This window comes from Puntigrus tetrazona, chromosome 7 (genome assembly GCF_018831695.1).
Source record: "Puntigrus tetrazona isolate hp1 chromosome 7, ASM1883169v1, whole genome shotgun sequence".
NCBI lineage: Eukaryota > Metazoa > Chordata > Actinopteri > Cypriniformes > Cyprinidae > Puntigrus > Puntigrus tetrazona.
In genome coordinates, this window is record NC_056705.1 from 943,653 (window position 1) to 961,970 (window position 18,318).

General features: G+C 37.3%; 4 protein-coding genes across 4 annotated transcripts; 3 read left to right on the top strand and 1 right to left on the bottom strand.

Moving 5' to 3' along the window:
* The first annotated feature begins 246 nt into the window (after positions 1 to 246).
* ccdc166 (coiled-coil domain containing 166) lies at positions 247 to 3,513 on the top strand. The gene is made up of 7 exons (XM_043245432.1): positions 247 to 653; positions 746 to 799; positions 1,180 to 1,234; positions 1,335 to 1,479; positions 1,649 to 1,728; positions 2,540 to 2,716; positions 2,813 to 3,513. The coding sequence occupies exons 1-7, from the start codon at positions 547 to 549 to the stop codon at positions 3,053 to 3,055; spliced, it is 861 nt and encodes a 286-aa protein (XP_043101367.1). The 5' UTR covers positions 247 to 546; the 3' UTR covers positions 3,056 to 3,513.
* A 203-nt stretch (positions 3,514 to 3,716) lies between these two features.
* On the top strand, positions 3,717 to 7,218 carry LOC122348165 (butyrophilin subfamily 1 member A1-like). Its single transcript, XM_043243435.1, is given in 9 exon segments — positions 3,717 to 3,771; positions 3,877 to 3,952; positions 4,175 to 4,525; positions 4,638 to 4,901; positions 5,644 to 5,751; positions 5,891 to 5,917; positions 6,073 to 6,099; positions 6,218 to 6,298; positions 6,301 to 7,218. Coding segments are annotated over 8 exon segments (1,377 nt in total). The 5' UTR covers positions 3,717 to 3,771; positions 3,877 to 3,897; the 3' UTR covers positions 6,765 to 7,218.
* Positions 7,219 to 10,627: 3,409 nt separating this feature from the next.
* homezb (homeobox and leucine zipper encoding b) lies at positions 10,628 to 14,825 on the top strand. The gene is given in 3 exon segments (XM_043245592.1): positions 10,628 to 11,394; positions 12,176 to 13,884; positions 13,886 to 14,825. Coding segments are annotated over 3 exon segments (2,163 nt in total). The 5' UTR covers positions 10,628 to 11,085; the 3' UTR covers positions 14,031 to 14,825.
* Positions 14,818 to 17,730, bottom strand: cideb (cell death inducing DFFA like effector b). The gene is made up of 5 exons (XM_043245593.1): positions 17,578 to 17,730; positions 16,615 to 16,729; positions 16,223 to 16,372; positions 15,825 to 16,018; positions 14,818 to 15,721 (listed from the first exon to the last, which is right to left on the bottom strand). The coding sequence occupies exons 1-5, from the start codon at positions 17,601 to 17,603 to the stop codon at positions 15,580 to 15,582; spliced, it is 627 nt and encodes a 208-aa protein (XP_043101528.1). The 5' UTR covers positions 17,604 to 17,730; the 3' UTR covers positions 14,818 to 15,579.
* Between the last annotated feature and the right edge of the window lie 588 nt (positions 17,731 to 18,318).

The following is an 18,318-nucleotide window of genomic DNA, read 5'->3' on the forward strand; positions in this document are numbered from 1 at the left end:
TATAATAATGAGCCCAATAAGTCCAATAATTTGCATTATCCTATTATTATAAGACACCTTAAAAATAATTAAATAATATATATATATATATATATATATATATATATATATATATATATATATATATATATATATATATATATATATATATATATCCACATTAGCTTATAATTTGCGGACATGGCAACATGGCAACACCAGTAGGGCATCTTACGCCATCTAGCGGCCAGCGTGAGTCACATCACCTATCAATATATTTCAAACACGCTGTTCGCAGGTGGATTTTGCTAAATTAACTTAAATTAGGCTTCACTATGAATATGTAATATATGCATTAGCAAAACAAAGTGTTATACATATAAATATGCTGTGGATCTGGCTGCTTTCACGGATATTATATGTGGTTGTCTTGGTTACGGCGTGCAAACAACTATAGGAGTGGGAAAGGGTGAAGAGCTGATTGAGCTTCACTAGGCTAGTGACGTTAAATAGAAATCCGTTTGTCGTGCTGTTTGCGAGTAAACACCTTTTCTAGGTGGTTTCGGGATGTCATCAAAGAAGACAAGCGAGTCAAAGAGCCAGCAGGACGCAGGTGTCTCGGCTGAAAGCGAGGGACAAGATGAATCACAAAGACAGACGCTGTTACACAAGGAGTGAGTCGTCTGTAGAGATGCAAAGTACATTTTGGATCACTTTTGATGTGGACTGTACATCAGTCTAGTTAATATCGCTTTGCAATCCACAGATATGAGACGCTAACTGAGAACCTAAGCACACTGAAAAGGAGAGTTGAACAAAAGTATCCTTTTGCACGAACAGAAACATAGTTCCTTGCTGAAACCACATTACCATAGTTAGCTTGTCTCCAGACTAGTCTTGGTTGATGGTTCTATTGATGGTTGTTGCACATGCATCTGGTTGGGGATGGTCGACCAGCATGACCTGGATTGTGAAACCATCTAGACCAGCTAAGGCCAGCAAACCGTTTTATATCATTAAAGCGACTGTACATATCGTTGTGGGAAAGAAACAGAAGTCATTCGCCTTTTTAGAAGTCAGTGTGCTGTCATAATGACTTTGAAACAGATGATTAAATCCTAATACAGTCCAGCCCGGCAACTTAAAGATATGATTGGTGTGCCTTTATGTTTGAAAAGTTTAACAAACACTCAACTCCAGACGAAAAGATAACCAGTTTCTTCAGAATGAGATCGCTCAGAGCCGCATTGAAAGTGTAAGCTCTCACGAATTAACATGACTCGACATAATTGCTTTTAAATATGTGTCATGTTCACAGATATGTGCACACCGTTCTTGTTCTTTGTGCCGTGTAGAAAGAGTACATGTCATATATGTCTGAAAGGGCAGAGAAGAGGCAGAAAGCAATATTGAATTTGAGCGATCAGAGCCGTAAGGAACTTGAGGAGCTGCAGAGACAGAGACAGAACATGCAGGATAAACATAAAGAGCAGTCCGATGGTGAGACATGTGAGAATGTGTGATTATAATGTACTGTAACTTAATAAAGAGGCTGGTTGTCATGCTGTTGTGATCACAAATCGGTTCACAAGCAGCAGGTGCAATCAGTACTTAGCTAGATGCTATTAAAACATCAAGTGTTGCACTTGAATGTGTGTTGTGTTTTCAGAGTTGCAGACAGAGATCCTGCAGATGGAAAATCAGCTGGCTCTGCTAAATAGTGAAATCGTAGGCTTGAAAGAGGTTGAGGTAACAGAATATCTTTTCTTGTTTCTTTGTGTGTACTGGGGTAAAATTGTAATTTAATTTGGATTCTCACATCCTGTTTGTATGAATGGTCTTTCACCTTTTTCTAAGTGTCATTTGATGAATATACAGATGAAACAATACATATGTAACATTTTAAGTTTAATGTATTGCACAATAACACAGACTAAGTACCATATTTATGTGTTTACATATATTGAATTCCAAATCCATTTGAATAATCTTTCTTTTTTCAAAAATTGCAATTTAAAATAATAGGTTCTATTTTAATAAACTGTAAAATATAATTGTTTCCTGTGATGTCAAGGCTGAATTTTCCTCTGCCATTGTCTACTCTACTCTCTTTGTCCCATGATCCTCCAGAATCAAATGTTGATTTATTATCAGTGCTGGAAACTGTTGTGCTGCTTAATATTTTATTAGAATCTGTGACACTTTTTTCAGTATTCAATGATGAAAAAGAAAGTTAAAAAAAAATCTTTTCTAACAATAAACACTACAGTTTAATCATTTTATTTTTATAATTTACGAATATTTTATTCAGCAAGAATGTGTTAAATTGATCAGACATGATAGCATTGTTAAAAATGCTGTTCTTTTTAACTCTTTATTTATCATAGAATAAGCATATTAGAAATTCAGCTATGCATAAATTATATTTTAAAGTATATTAAAATATAAACCATTAATTTTTAAATACAACCTTGATGAGCATAAGAGAGAAATAAGAGACATTGCCAGTCTTATTGAACCTGAACGTCTGACTGTCAGTGTATGTATTTCTGTGTCGTAGACTCTACAACAGCAGCAGTCATGTCGTATCACTGAGCTGGAGAAGGAGCTGACTACCATGCAGTGTCAACATTCAGAGTCTCTGGTGGCTCTCAAGGCTGACTTCATTAAAAAGAAGAAGAGCTGTGAGCAACAGGCAGTAGACACTGTGCATGCTTTCACTATCTCAGCCAACAAGGTGAGTGAACGCTGCTGTGAATTCAGTCAGTATAACTGTGCAGTTACATCACCATAAGTTACTAGGTCAGAATATTTTCTTTCCTTTTTTTCCCAGGAGGCATCTCGCTACCTGACGTCTTACATAAATAAAGAGTTTCAGGAGAAAGAAAGCCTGCATGAGGAGCATGAACTCCTTTTCCAGAGAGCTCTAGCTCTAAAAAAACAGCAGGACACTCTGCAGACTCATCGACAAAAACTGCTGCTGGAGCAAAAGAGTATGCAGAAGACTCACGCCCAATATACTTCCCTACGCTCAAAATACAGAACATCAGCTGGTGCGAACAATAATAATGAGTGACCAATAGTAATACAATAACTGTGCCAGTTCAGTTACAACATTTGCTTTCAATAAACATCCGAATATTATTGTATGACTTATGTATGGTCTTATATTTTGAAAATTAATATGTCAGAAATGCATATACAAAAAGGTGTGTCAATAGGCAACAGTTCAGGTGATGCTTTTTTTATTGTATTTGTAACAATCATTTGTATATACACATTGTATATTATATGATTTATTAAAAACTAACGTTGTTGTTTTTTCAAGCAAGTCGTGCCAGTTTGGAACAACATTTATTCATTTGCTGGTGATAATTGATAAAAGCGCTCAGAAACTGAAACCTAAACATAATATTAGCTTGCATTTTAGTCATTTTGTTATGTGCTTTTTGTATTTAGTTTTTAACATTTCAGCTTTATTTATTTTTTATTTCAGTTTTAGTAACAAAACTTGTTTAGTTCCCTGGCAACATCTCAAATGTGTGGGTTTTTTAAATAAAATAAAATTCTGCTTTATTTCACTTAACAGTCATTATTTTTAATAGCTTCCGAGTTAACAATAAGATCACTGAAATCGACAAGTATAGGCGTTTAGGGTGCATGTACTAAATGTTAAATGTGTGTGTGTGTGTGTGTGTGTGAGTGTGTGTGTGATTTCTGGTTCGACTGGTTTTTCTCTAAAAGGAAGTGCTAGCACGTCTTTTTAAACATTGTTTACAAGAGACAAATCAGGTAAGCATTTTGACTAAATATAATCATTTGAATTTATTTTATTTAACAAACAGCATACTATTTGTAATAAAAGGCATTCTGTTCCTGCATTCTGCTTTTATACAGTAAAGCGGTTTCTTTGCCGGGATGAAGTTAGTTGGAGTGACTCTGATGTTTTTTGCAATTACAGATTTAAGATCAGGTAATTATTCTCTTACCAGGTCCATTTAATGCTGTGAATGAAACCACAGCATAGTAATCAGAGTGACTTCTTTGTGCATGTATTTGTGTTACATGTAAAATGTAAAATGCAGAGGATTTAGCATTATAAGGAGATACTACTTTAACTCCTATACATCCATAAATTAAGTGGTGTCTTTTTTGAAGTCCAATTCTGACGTGTTTGTTGTATTTTACGTCTTAGAGATGTATAATGTTGCGGGACCTGCAGAACCTGTCTTTACTTTCACGGGTGAAGATGTGATACTGCCCTGCTCCATCAAGCCCAACACCAGTGCTGTAAACATGAGAGTGGAATGGTTTAGACTTGACCTTCAGGACTCAATCGTGCATCTCTATGAAGATCGAGAGAGCAAAATCACTAAGCAGAACCAAAACTACAGAGGGAGAACGGCACTGTTTCACGAAGAACTACAGAATGGAAACGCCTCACTTAAACTCTCATCGGTCCGAGTCTCCGATGAAGGCGTTTACAAGTGTTTTATTGAGTCCAGCTCCTGGTATGATGACATCACTGTTAGCGTTGATGTCAGAGGTGAGAAAAGATATCTCAGAAATATCCTTTCGGATCTACAGTGCTTTTGAAGTCAAACGTACAGATGGTAAACTCTACAAGTACAGTGAATGAATTATTCTTATCTCTGCAGCTCCTCCTCTGATCATCGTAGAGGAGTTCGATCATTCAGGAGCGCTTCGTCTGCTGTGTGAATGTGAAGGTTGGAAACCTAAACCTGAGCTTCAGTGGCTGGACAGTAAAGGAGAGAATATGACTTCGGATACTGAAGAGACATATAATGATGTGAAGGGCTACGCGTTGAAACACAGGATCACTGTACATGGCAGTGAGACCAAGTATCAGTGTAGAGTCAAACTGGGGAATCATATGTTGCAAAGTGACATTGTCGTCTCAAGTAAGTACGAATTGGATAGTTTGTCATCTTGAAATTTTCAAGTTAATGTAATGCAATCGTAATGATTCGGAAATACCATCTGATCACAGATTTGCCAATATTATGTTACTTTTTAAATATGAGCAAGGTTTGATAGCTTGTTTCTAATGTAAGAAGTTCTATTTATAGCAAATATAAAAGCCATGTAAAAAAACACATGAGAAAGTGCAAGGCATGAACCCCAGGCTAAAAAAAAAGCTTATTAAAGCATTATATAATGATGCTTATATTGAACTGGATCTACAAAGACATTGGTTAATATAATGGGATTAGATATTTGTGTTAACATATTTAATTAATGCAGGTTTGTGTTATTTTTTGCCGTTCACTGTTTTAATTCATTTCAATGAATACTAAATCTTTTCTGTAAGTGTTATGAATTAATTTAGTCCAGAACTACACTATGTTCACAAAACAACTCTGCACTTCTGATTTCTCCCAACGTGAACAGGAGAAAATGGGAAAACATAGTAATTGGCGTTACTTTTTTGTAATTTATTTTTTTACTAGTTACTTGAAAAAAAGTAATCCTGTTATTTAACTTGTTACTTGTACTGCGATACCCCCAATACTGCTAATGTGCAATTTTAGGTACAAAGATGTTTTTTTTTTTATAGGTATTACACTATAGCTGTGTACCACTCCACTGACAGATTTGCACTTTTTTCTGAAAGTGTATAATTGAATCAGGTTTTTGTTACAGGTAAAATATTTCACATTTGGAGAGCATCAGTCATTTGGATGTGGATTACAGTTGTCGTCAGCATCATTACTGCAGCTGCAGTGGGTACATATATTTACACAAAAAGAGGTAATGTGCATTTTTGACTAATTCATATAGATGCAAACTAACTAGCTATTAAAAGTCTTTATTTTGTAGTTGTATCTAAACAAAAAGAAATTGCTGCACAATTATAATGCTTATTTAGCATATTTTTGCATTTCTTCAGTTCGCTATTTGAGGGGGGTTCAAAAAGGTGAGCTTATGTTTTTAATAGGTCAAATTTATTTAAAATTTATTGTTGCTTATGTTACATGAATTGTATCAGAAATTTGTGGTTTGTGTGATATGTGGATTTTTTTGTGTTGGACCAAATTTATTTTAAATGCATTCAAAAACATGTATTTTTAGAGTTTGCAAAGAGAAGGAAATACACAGGTTAGTAAGAAATCAATAATTTGTACTTTGTTAATTAACTTATTGTTGTTGTGAAATGGCATCATGTATCAGCTCTCAATATGTACGCAATGTAAAAAAAAAATATCTTTTTCGTTAGCGGATGTGACACTAGATCCAGATACAGCTCATAAGTATCTCATCTTGTCTGAAGATGGAAAACAAGTGAGACGCGGGGAAAAAATCTGAATGTCCCGGACAATCCAGAGAGGTTTAATAAATGTGGGAACGTCCTGGGAAAGCAGGGATTCTCCTCTGGAAGGTTTTATTTCGAGGTGCAGGTGAAGGGGAAGACTGATTGGGATATAGGAGTGGCTAGAAAATCCATTACCAGAAAGGGGAAGATCACTCTGAATCCTCAGAATGGTTACTGGACAGTGCGGTTGAGAAATGGGAACCAGTATAGTGCCTGTGCTGGACCCAGTGTCTCTCTCTCACTGAAAGACAAGCCCCAGACGGTGGGTGTGTTTGTGGATTATGAGGAAGGCTTGGTCTCTTTTTATGATGTGGAGTCCAGGTTTCATATCTACTCCTTCACCGATCAGTGGTTCACTGAGGATCTATATCCGATCTTAAACCCCTGTACAAACATGAAAAACAAATACTCTGCCCCACTGATCATCTCATCTGTTCGTTTCAAGAAGTGAGTGAAAAACAAATTGTATTGTAATGCATTTATCAAAAGCATTGCATATAAGGTATACATTTTATAAGGTAAACGTGAATTTACTACAACCTTTGCAAAGAAAAGATGTATATGCATTGTCTAGAAATATTTTTAATCATTTTATTTTCAGCAATTGCAGGCATCTTGTTTGCAACACTGCCTCTCAAATGATGCAACTCTTTATAAGTATGTAGTGTGAATAAAATTCACTGTGATGTTTTTAATGTAAGTATATGTATCTATTAATGTATAAAGTATATCTGTTGTGAAAATGCTGTGGAATTTTTTAATGTCAGAAAGAGCTCATTTGGTACTGGACAGTATTTTATGTTTGTGAAAGAAACTTGCATAAAGAGTTAGAGAAAATTCCCCACATTTAACCTGCTTGCGTCTCAGAAAGTGACTGTGAGAATTTGTTTGACTTTTAGCTAAAGTGGCATACTGGTGTAAAGTTTGACATGACAAATGTTACATAGAAAATTGTTAAATGAGGATTTTTCAGGTAACTTTAAACACATCTTCTTGTCTAATTATAAAAATCGTGTGTAAGACGAAAATACAACGTATAATATTTTTAATATATAATTTTAAGAAAGAGATTCTTCATCCAGAAAGTGAATAATAGAAAGTCCAGTCTGAGAATTTTCCATGCAAAAATAAACAACCCATAATTGTACATGTGAGTTGTAACAATTGACTCATCAACAATTGGATATATTTTTAAAGGAAAAAATAGAAAACAAGAAATGTACTACATTTTGACAAGAATATACTTATGTCTTAATAAACTCAACTTTTGATAATACATCCTTTATGAAATGTTTCCTAACAATAAAATTAACTGGGCTCTTCTTTAAAGCAGCTTTGAAAAGCAAATTATTTTACCATGCAACAAGAAACAGGTAACTGCAAGAAAACTTGAACAGATATAAAAAGTAATAAACAACAAATGTTATTCATAATACTTAATACATAATAATTATCTGATTATTGTTTGAGAACACAGAGTATTTCTGTACAAGTGCCTTGGCCCACAGACATACTGGGGTATTTTTGAGTAATCTGAAGCAGCTCCCTCTCTATGTTTTGTAGAGTAGTGGTTATTTTTTCAAAAGTAATAAAGGGACAAAGCCTTTGTCTGCATATGTCTATTTTATGTTTACACAGTAAAAAACCTTTGTTTAGTTTATTTCTGCTGTAAAAGGCTAGTTGTTTTGAAGCATGGTCCCAGATCACTTCTACCTTCCATGGCCCAGTGACAGAGTTTATAAAAGTCTGAATACGTGTAGATCCATATGTGTCAAGTGTTGAAAGATTTTGCTTCACATCTTCTGATTTTAAAGATAAAAGAGAATTACTCTGTTTCTTTAGTCCATATACTTCTGCATAATTTCCGTTTCTGGCTCTGGTATCACAAAGACCAATGGTCCAGTCAAAATTCTCAGAGATCTTGAGGCACCAGCGCAGATTGCTACCTTCTTTTGTTTGCAGGCAACAAAGTGTCTGTGTACTAGGCAGGTTTGCAAAAGCATGGGTCTGGGTTCTGTTAGAGAAACTGTAGAAAACCGTTTTCAGGTTTTTTGACAGAGTCATCTCAGGCCCTAGTGTCTGCGGGTCAAAGGTTAGTTCTGAGACTTCATTTTGATCAACCTGAACTATGGAGTACGATTTAGGATCAGCAAAAGCAAGAAACTGTCTCTGGAGTTTGTGTACCTGCTCCTCAATCTTTTCTCCATCCTTTTGGATCTCCTTAATTAATTCAGCGTTATCAGCTTGTGACTCCAAACCTAGTTTCAGATCGACTTTGCGAGCTTCCATTATAGCTTCATGTACACTGGCAAATGTCTGCAAGAAGTTGAAATCATCATCTTCCTCTAGAGCCAAACTGATAGCTTGCTGGGCGGTTTGAAGAGCGCTCAGTCTGGCTGATACTGAAGTCTGTAAACTTGTGAAGACCAGATCCTTCAGGGCTGATCCAGACTCCATCAGCTGACCCACACACATCTCCAGAGTCTGCCTTTGGTCTTTATGCCACTTTTCCAGCGTTTCAGCCTGGTTCTGCCTCTCAGCCAGTGCCTTTAATTCCTCTTTCAGTTGACCCACCAGCTCCACATGGGCAGTCTGAAGCGTCTTCATTTTATGCAGCCGATGTCCTCCCTCGATAGCACAAGACACGCACACCAGCACGCGATCATCCAGGCAGTAGTATTCCACAAGCTTGCCATGAGCTGAGCATTTGCTGGACATTTGACTAGAGGAACCTGATTTTACAGGATTAGTCAGTGGATGGGTTTGCAGCAGCACTGGAGTGTTCAGGTGGGTCTGCAGGTGCTGAGCACACATAGAGATTTCACACTTCAAGCAGGTCTTCAGCGCCAGTGTTTCCACCTCCACACATAAATCACAGCTCACAGAGTGTTCCTTGGAAACTTCAGTCATGGCCGACATACTTGCTGCTGATTTGTCAAATGTCCTACGATCTCTTTCTTTGTCCTTGCTATGATGGGTCTGTAAGATGCAAATCTGTAAAACCTTCTTTATATACACAGCAATTGACCTTTGGTTATTTTTATGGTACATGTTAATATATTACCAATGGAATGATGCCTGCTAAAATGCAGAGATTATGATTTATGATTAATTAGTGACCTTTCTTCTTTTACTATTGACTATAGCTACATGTGTATTGTTTTTTACAAGTTTAGTAATCTACCAATGGGGTAAGCAAAATAGCTCATTTCAATCTTATAACAGAAAACAAGATTATTTTGCTCACCCCAGTGGCAGATTATTTAGTTTGTTTCAAGCTAAAACTTTTTGGAAATCAAGACCATCTGGTGTACCTTAGTGACCTTTATTTTTTACTATCCTCTATAGCCAGAATTGTATTCCACCCTTTTTAATGACTTGTTTTTGAGTTTATCATTAACAACATTAAACTAAGTAACGACTTAATCCTTAATCTTCTTCAGCCCATGTGAGATAAAAGGCTGTGATAAAATTAAATGAATATTACATTTAATTTTTTGATTAAATGTAACAGTATCATCAACTCCAATTTTTCTCATTCTCATTTTTGTTCTGCTTTAAAGTACTTGCTATATGAAATGAGCTGCATTTGGGACTTTGGACCACAAAACTAGTCTTGAATAGCATTGTAGCAATAGCCAAAATGCACTGTATGGGTCAAAATTTATGATTTTTCTTTAAAGCCAAAATCATTAAGTGAAGATTATGTTCTATGAAGATATTTTATAAATCCCCTACCATAAGCAGGCTATATCAAAACTGTTTTGTTTTTGATTGGTAATACACATAGCTAAGAAACTATTTTTATCATCCTTAAAGGCTTTTTTTGTAACCTCAGATTCCACATGTTCAAATAGTTGTATCTCAGCTAAATATTGTACTATTCAAACAAACTGTACACAAACGGAAAGCTTATTCATTTCCATTTTGTGGTTCAGCGTCACATTTTGTCTGAGAGAGAAAGAATTGTAATAAATCAATATGCATGCCATTGAGGAAACAAATAAAAAATGCAACAAATTTTAAGTCAAATACCAATGTACATTCACACACAGGTTTCCTGTGTTCATATGAAGTACACTAACACCCAATCCAAACACATTTAATATATATATATGTGTGTATTTTTTTTTTTTTTTTTAGCATTTATAATTTTTTTTCTAAATGAGTTCATTCCTGAATGTATTGGTCTTATAGAATAGTATTTAGCCTGTTCTTCATCACTATGTGTGTGTATGTGTGTGTGTAAATGTGTATGTTTATAGCTTTTTTTCATAAATAGAGCGGCTGTCAATGAACTTTTATTTTGAAGCAGCTCTGGTTTCACATTCTGGGGATGCGACAAACCAAACCTGTGACAGCTTTCTGGGCTAGTGTGCGACCCGAAGGCGAGTGCGATCAGCAGGGAATGAAGCTTTTAATTGCCTTATTTCTCAAGTAACTACATCAGAAAACCAATAAATAAACCGGGTTGCATCTGAGCCGCCAGTTTTTACTTTTTATGCATCTGTGTGAAGCCAGCACGACAAGCTCTTGTGTTAGCTCGCTGGCTAGCACGCCTTTGTTCCACATTCAGACCAGTGTGACCATAAATTAGGACTCAGCCTTCAATTCCTGCATTTTGACTCCGTATGCAACTCTTTTATTCAAATGAAACTCGTTGCATACTTCAGGGTATTGCACACCGACTTTGTTGCGAGAGAAAATTAGCTGTCTAGCCTCTGCGCTCGCTTGTATGAATTGCGTCTTGGCTCGGTCGTGCATAGGTTGCCATGGAGCGGTGCGCAGCTCCGCAGCTCGAGAGCACGAGCACGCAGTCTTCACCTTCAGACCCGGCGGAAAAGCCTGGAGGAGATGCCGGGGAGATGACGGTTAGGGACGCTTACGAGTGCCGGATTTGTGGTTATAAAGCGCAAGACGTGAAATGCCTCAGTCAGCACCTGCACGCCGCTCACCCTGTCACCAGTCTTTCTGACTCGGTGAGGAGCGAGGGACGTGAAACCCCAGAGGAGGAGCGTGTGGCTGATGTGGAGACACCCTGCTTAAACGGTGACCTGGAAAGGAGCGTTCCTGCTGATAAAGTGAGTAAAGTTAGCTGTAGCAGTCTGTGTTAGCTGTATAAAACAACTAGAGCCGCTTCTTCTATCCCGACTTACTAGGCGTGTATATCTGTAATTATATATATATATATATATATATATATATATATATATATATATATATATATATATATATATATATATATATATATTCAGAAATATCCAATTGGTTTTTAGTAGTTTAGTTTGTGGCAAATTAGCTGTATGCCTGTTTTTTTTTATGTTTACATAAAAGTTATGTTTTAGAAAATTACACACAGCCGTGTTTGAAAGTATATGTGTTTATAATTTAGGTGACTTGAATGCTTTCAAGTAACAATGACAGGCCTTATTCCTCAAACTGAAATGATAAAAGCGCATATGAAATTCCCATGGATTAGTAGTTTTTTAGCCCCATGTAATACTTGCGTACATTTATCTAATTTGCTCAAGTTGCCATGAAATAGAAATTGCTGTTATTTGTTGATATTGATATTGTTCATGAGAAAGTGATTAGATTGTTATTTGAGCATTTCTGTGATGTCATATGAGTAACATTGCTGGTCATAAGAGAGAGGCATATAAAAAATAAATCATATTCACATACATTATTATTAATATCATCATCATCATAAACTCAAAGTATTACATTAAAAGTAGGAGCTGATTTTTGTGGTAACAAACTAAAGATGACCTTTTGTGCTTTTGTAACTGTAAGCCAATAAGAGAGAATTTCTCATCGGATGCATTTTATATTCATATTTCTTGATCTCACCCCTTTCAGCCAGTCACGACTGAGGGAACAGAATCGACTTCTCTTCAGACTCCCGAAGACTCAAATGAGACCTCATCTTCTGTGGATCCCAAAGAACAGGAAGAGAAGATGGACGACTCACTTGCTCCTGAAGGATCGCAGAGCTCATCCCCCGAGCTACCTCCGGAGAAGTCACCCTGCTCTTCAGGGACCAAGGAGTCCTGCCAAAAGAGGCAAACCGTCTCCTCCGGCACATCGACCCACAACCAGACCAACCTGGTTTGTCTTCCACTGGTATCCGATGGGTTAAAGCTTATCTGGGTGCGTTCGGAGCAGGTCCGCGAGCTGGATGCTGTGTCAGAACTGGTAGAAGCGTTTAATGCATTCCCATACCCCACTTCACAGGAGGCGAGCGCTCTAGCCAGAAAATGTGCGTTGCCCCCGGACCGAGTTAAAGCATGGTTCATGATGCAGCGGGTACGTTACGGGATCAGCTGGGCTGACGACGACATCCAAGAGACGCGACGCAAGCTGTGGCACATTCAGAAAAGGGCGGTAGTCGAGGAATGTGTGGAAATAAATGACGAGGATGACTGTTTAGATCGCGAAGAACCTCAAGTTTTTATACCGCCACCTACGGCAGTCGCTCATGTAGATGAAAGAGATCAGACGCCTCAACCCAGCCGGACTGTTCCTCAGCTCATCACCAGTGACCAAAACCGCTTGCATTTTAGTCAGAATAATGCTTCCCAATCCAATAACGGCATGCAGCAGTTGCTCAGCACTACTGTTGTGTACAAAAACGGTCTTGCACCTGCATCTCAAGTTCCTCAAGCTAATCCCCAATTCCAAAGTGACAGTAGAAACCTTCCACCATCTCACAATACTGGAGTCCAGTTGCTCGATTCATTTGGACGCTCATCGTACAACCAACACGCCGCAGTGTCGTACCCCGAACTCCCTGAGCTTTCACAGTCTCTACACTGCTTACCGGGGAAAAAATCTAAAGCGCAGCTGATGGCCCTGCGCCGCAGTTTCGTACAGAAGTCTTGGCCATCTGACGGCGAAGTTCAGCGCCTGCAGAAAATGACCGGACTTAATCGGCGTGAAATTCGCAAGTGGTTCGCTGACAGCCGCTATCAGCTTCGCAAGAACGGCAGGGCTTGGCTGGCTAAGCTCGCGAAGCGCAATCGGTCTCTGCAGCTGATGCAGCATAGCTCCCAGAACGAGCTGGAGAACGATGTTCTGCCGGGTGCTGATTTGTACGACAACGACGAGGTTGAAGACACAGAGGCGGGGTTCGAGGTTGACGTGGATTTGGCTGACGATGAGGGACCAGTCAACCAGTCGAATGAGACCAAGGAGGACATAAGCGACGAAGGCGAGTTTGATGACGGCAGCGCTTCCATTCAACAGCATTCTGCGGACATCTCTCCCTCTCCTTCTCCATCTCCGTCATTCATCCGCGGCCGGGTAGAGCCGAACGTGAGGCTTCGCAAGAAGACGAGGGAACAGTTGGAAATTTTGCGGCAAAGCTTCCTGCGCTGCCAGTGGCCCACAAGCGACGACTACTTGATACTCCAGCAGAAGACTGGTCTGACGCGGACAGAGATCATCCAGTGGTACGGAGACACACGTTACCACGTCAAACACAATCAGATGCGCTGGATGACCTCGGAGGAGAGGGAGCGCATCATCTCAGTTATAACGCAACAGCAGAAAAGGGGCGGGAAATACTCACGGGAGATTTTCTTTTGAGAGCATGAGCTCTGGTTTGAGCTTGGGCAATTCTGCGCCGATTAACGGTGGTGGAGGGGGCGAAGCAGCAACATGGAATGAACTTTTTAGGGGAAGTGCCCCAGTTGTGCCTGAGGGTGAACTCTGACCTCACAAGCAAAGTCGGTTTACGATGGCATTTGTAGCTGTGCAGATAGGTGGAAACTGAATTCCACGTCACTGCCAAAGATGTTACACAAAACCTTTTTTTTTTTTTTTTCTTCCCTCTCCTTTAACCTGTCTGGATATTTCCATCCCAGTTTAATGCTATGATCCAGGGCCTTGTAGAACCTCTCTCACCACGTTGTTATGCAATATGTATTTCCAAAACTAAGCATCTTACTTGAATCTAAAAATATTTAGTATTAGAATATTTACCTTAAAATAACTGAAACTAAATTGTGTATGGCAAGACACTGAATGACTGTACAATGTATTTTGTTTTGTAGCTTGTTTTATCAGAGTTCTATTCGTTGTGGGTTCTCTGTGTGATTCAACAGAGTGAATGCATGTGTGTTGCCATTTTCATGTTTAAGTTGCACTTCGAGCTTAGATATGTAGATGTTTGCTTTTACAAAGGTCATTTGTATTTAAAGATATAAGCATAACTGCAATCTTTTAGATCCAGTGTGCTACACAAATATGTTTCTTTGATGGAAACACTACACTGACATAATACTACATATTTATGTGCTTGATTTTTATTTTTCTCCCCAATCAAAATATATAATTTTTCTTTATTTTTTTATTATTATTATTTGAAGACTAATTAAAACCTTACGTAGTGTTAATATGGAGTTTATTAGTCTATGCATTGAGTAAGCTGACTAGAAAGACTGTCCTTTTTTTGTGCTGAAGCTTTTTGTACCAATTTGGTTTTACTTAATAAATTGATCTTAAAACATTTTTTGATTTATTTACATTTTTCTTTTTTCAAACATTCACTATTATAACACTTTCATATTTACATACTATTTGCATTTTTACTTTCATTCATTTAGCAGACGCTTGTATCCAAAGTTACTTAAAATTATACAGTAGTCTATCACATAAACGTATTGAATAAAGTATCGGTAAAGTTAAAATAAACATTTATAAAGAAGCTCAAATACATAGAATAAGTAACACTGGGTAGTCCTAGACTAATAATAAAACCAATCACTCCTTAAGGGCAGTTTTCATAGAAACAAGCATTATCCTGGAGTGATCTTCCATTAAACCAGCAAAGTATAAATTTACAGTAAAGTTCATTAACATAGTTTAACGCATTAGGTATCGGCTAACAAATTAACGCTGTTCTTTTGTGCTTTCTATTTTTGATTCCCACAAGTATTAACACTAATAATAATAAATATTTTTGAGCACCAAAATTAGCATATTAGAATGATTTCTAAAAATGATTTGTAAAGTTCGAAACTGCTAACAGTTGCTAAAAATTCAGCTTTACCATTACTGGAATAAATTACAGTGGTGGGTAAATTAACATTTGCCTAGATGAATTGTTGTTATTCATTATACCTAATGCATCAATGTTAACATGAACCTTAATGTTACCATATAAACCTATCTAGGAAACATTTTAGAAAAGCGTCCCTCCGTTACATTTTTAGCGATCTCGAATTCATGTCCAATTTCTCTGGTTACTCCTTACACTCCAGTTATTCCCAATACTCTATAGGTTTGCCATGCTGAGCTTGAAGGAGATCCGCCCCATGGATAATGCGGCGAATTACAGCAGCAGATGAGATCAGTAAGTGTCCAGCAGCATGGAGTAGAGTCGACATGACCCTGAGGGCCTCCCTGAAAGACCACCAATTGTAGGATGCAATTCAATGACTTGAAAAAAGGTTATTTTGTGCAAATAAATAGTAAAACAAATCATAAAAAAGCTGAGAGTGTTTACCTCAGGACTTTCTTTGGCCCCAAGCATTGAAAATCTGCGCTGACCGAGTAGAGCCCTTGGAATGTGGCTTTCACATTTAGTGAGCCGAATACGTCTTTGGGGTGCGTACGGTAAAGATCGAAGGTGATTTGAGCAATGTCTTTTCCTGTCCTTGGTTTACTCTCACCTGGTTTGTTTCCACCCTTTTGACGTAACTAGGAGGGATAGATGAAGTAAAGATAAGGAACTGGATGACACGCCGTATTCATTAATGAGTTCTGTATATGCAAAATGTTTCACTGGGATTTGAATTTTAATGGTATGAATGTGACACACATTACCACCTTTCAAATAAGTGGTAAAACCGCTAAAAAGCAACTAATAATTCAAGATTAAAAATGTAAAATAAAAATACATACAGGGTGAGGTTTCCAGATCTCTCCGGGTTTTAGGGCCATAAAAACAGTGTTGTCCGGCAGAGCTAAGAGGAACTCTTCTGAGTCAACCTCTGTCCCGTCTTCTTCACACACCAAAGTCATCATAATAGATATCAAGAGAGCCTGGGCTGCCTGAGGTAAGAATCAAAGTATAAAATGCCCCAGAATGTTAAAACGTACAACGAGGGTTCTCAGTTATCCTGGTCATTGTAGATGTCTAGAAAACCGGTTGAGCTTTAACACAAGGTAGAGTTGCTTCACAAAGATAAAACCACTGCAAGCCCCAAGAGGCGAGAGTATTTAGCAGTGTATCTACATCTAAAAGACCCTTAAAGTGGCAAAACTTCCAGTTGAACAATGTTTAATTTTCCAACCTTCTCTTTGAGCTCCTCTAGAGTTCCGGCAGTGATTCCTTTTTTGACCTCTCTGTTCCAGGAACACACTCTGAACGGACGCTGAGGAGGCGACCATACCCGCCGAGACACTGACCTGAGAGAAAGAGTGATGTGGGGAAGAAAAATTTGACTACAAAAAAATGGCTTTGTCAAAGATCAGTGTAGAAAAGGAACTCCACCTAAAGGAACAATAATGCTCAAATTACTGATTATTTAATAACCCTTTAATAATATTTGTGGACAAATATTTTATCACTGAATCATACAATTCACAAAGTTTGTCTGAGTAATTGTCTGACAAATCAGGCTGATTTGATTCTCGTGTTTGGCGGACTTGCTGATCTGATCACAGCTCACTAACAGCAAAGATCACTATCACCAAAAGTTAGATTATTAAATAATGAAAGCTATTCAATACTGTTTTATAATACTTTGGTATTTTGTGAGCTTTTCTAAGTTCAAAAACAACAATAGGCCTTCTTATTTTTTTCGATTTTTTTAAATATGATTAATATGAATATAATACCAGTATGATTCTTCTAAATCCTTGTATTGCGTTCCATGGTAGAAAGAGATCCATGGAGGTTAATAATGACAAAAATGGCATTTTTCCTAGAATAATCAATGACTGCTTCAAAAGTGGGAGCACAGACGGCGCATGGCTGTAATCAGACTCTGTCTTATCAAAAGAGCTGTTTATGGAGTGAAACAAATGTATTGTGAGAGACCAACAGTTAAAGTCCAGTGTTAAAGCTATAAGGACAAACACTGACAAAACCATCTAAACTAAATATGTCAGCATGTATTTTGTATCTATTTACTAATAACTTTATCAAATGTATATTTGTGGCAACTTTTTACTCAAAGCATACTTCTAAAAATAAAAATGTATTTTGTAAATAACAGTACTGAATATCAAAAAAAATAAATAATGTTACTTACTTAAACAGGGAGGATGTTGTTTCCATTATGATCTGCGGTTAAGGTCTTTTTTCTGTCACCTCAGTTACTGTCTTTTCTTAACCTGTTTGACTGTTGAAGTAAACTAGCGATACTGAGTCACAGCTGGTGTAAAGTATCTTTTTGATAATAATGTGTTGTGATGCTAGCCAAGTGGACTTTGACTTTGCAGGATGATTTAGCTTGATAGCTTGTGTCACTGGGCAAGGTCTCCTCTCTGATTGTATGCTACATTCAGAGCCAAGATTTGAATGATTTAAGCATGTGCATTCTTTACAAAACAACTACAAATTAATGTTGAAATTACACAAATTATTATCGAATGCATTTGAAGCATGTACTTAGAAAAAAAATTATTTATGTTCAAATAACTTGGCAATATCCGAACATTTTCACATTACAATATACAAAACAGGTGCATACAAATACAACAGAGAGAGAAAGAACAGGTTTATAAGGTTTATAAGGTTTATAAAAAGAAAAGAAAAAAAAAATACCTTATTCTTGTAAATTATAATCTAGAATAACAGAAAACAAGTGTATAAAAGCTGTCTTAATTTTGAGCATCTATATAAAAATATTCTCATCATATAGTTGTTATTGACCAGAAAATTATATTTGCTATTGTTCATTACAGTCCATAGATAATGTCCTTTGGGGTGATGCTGTTAAGGTAACAATGAATATCAGACCATAAAGCACCCACATATATAAAATGAAAAA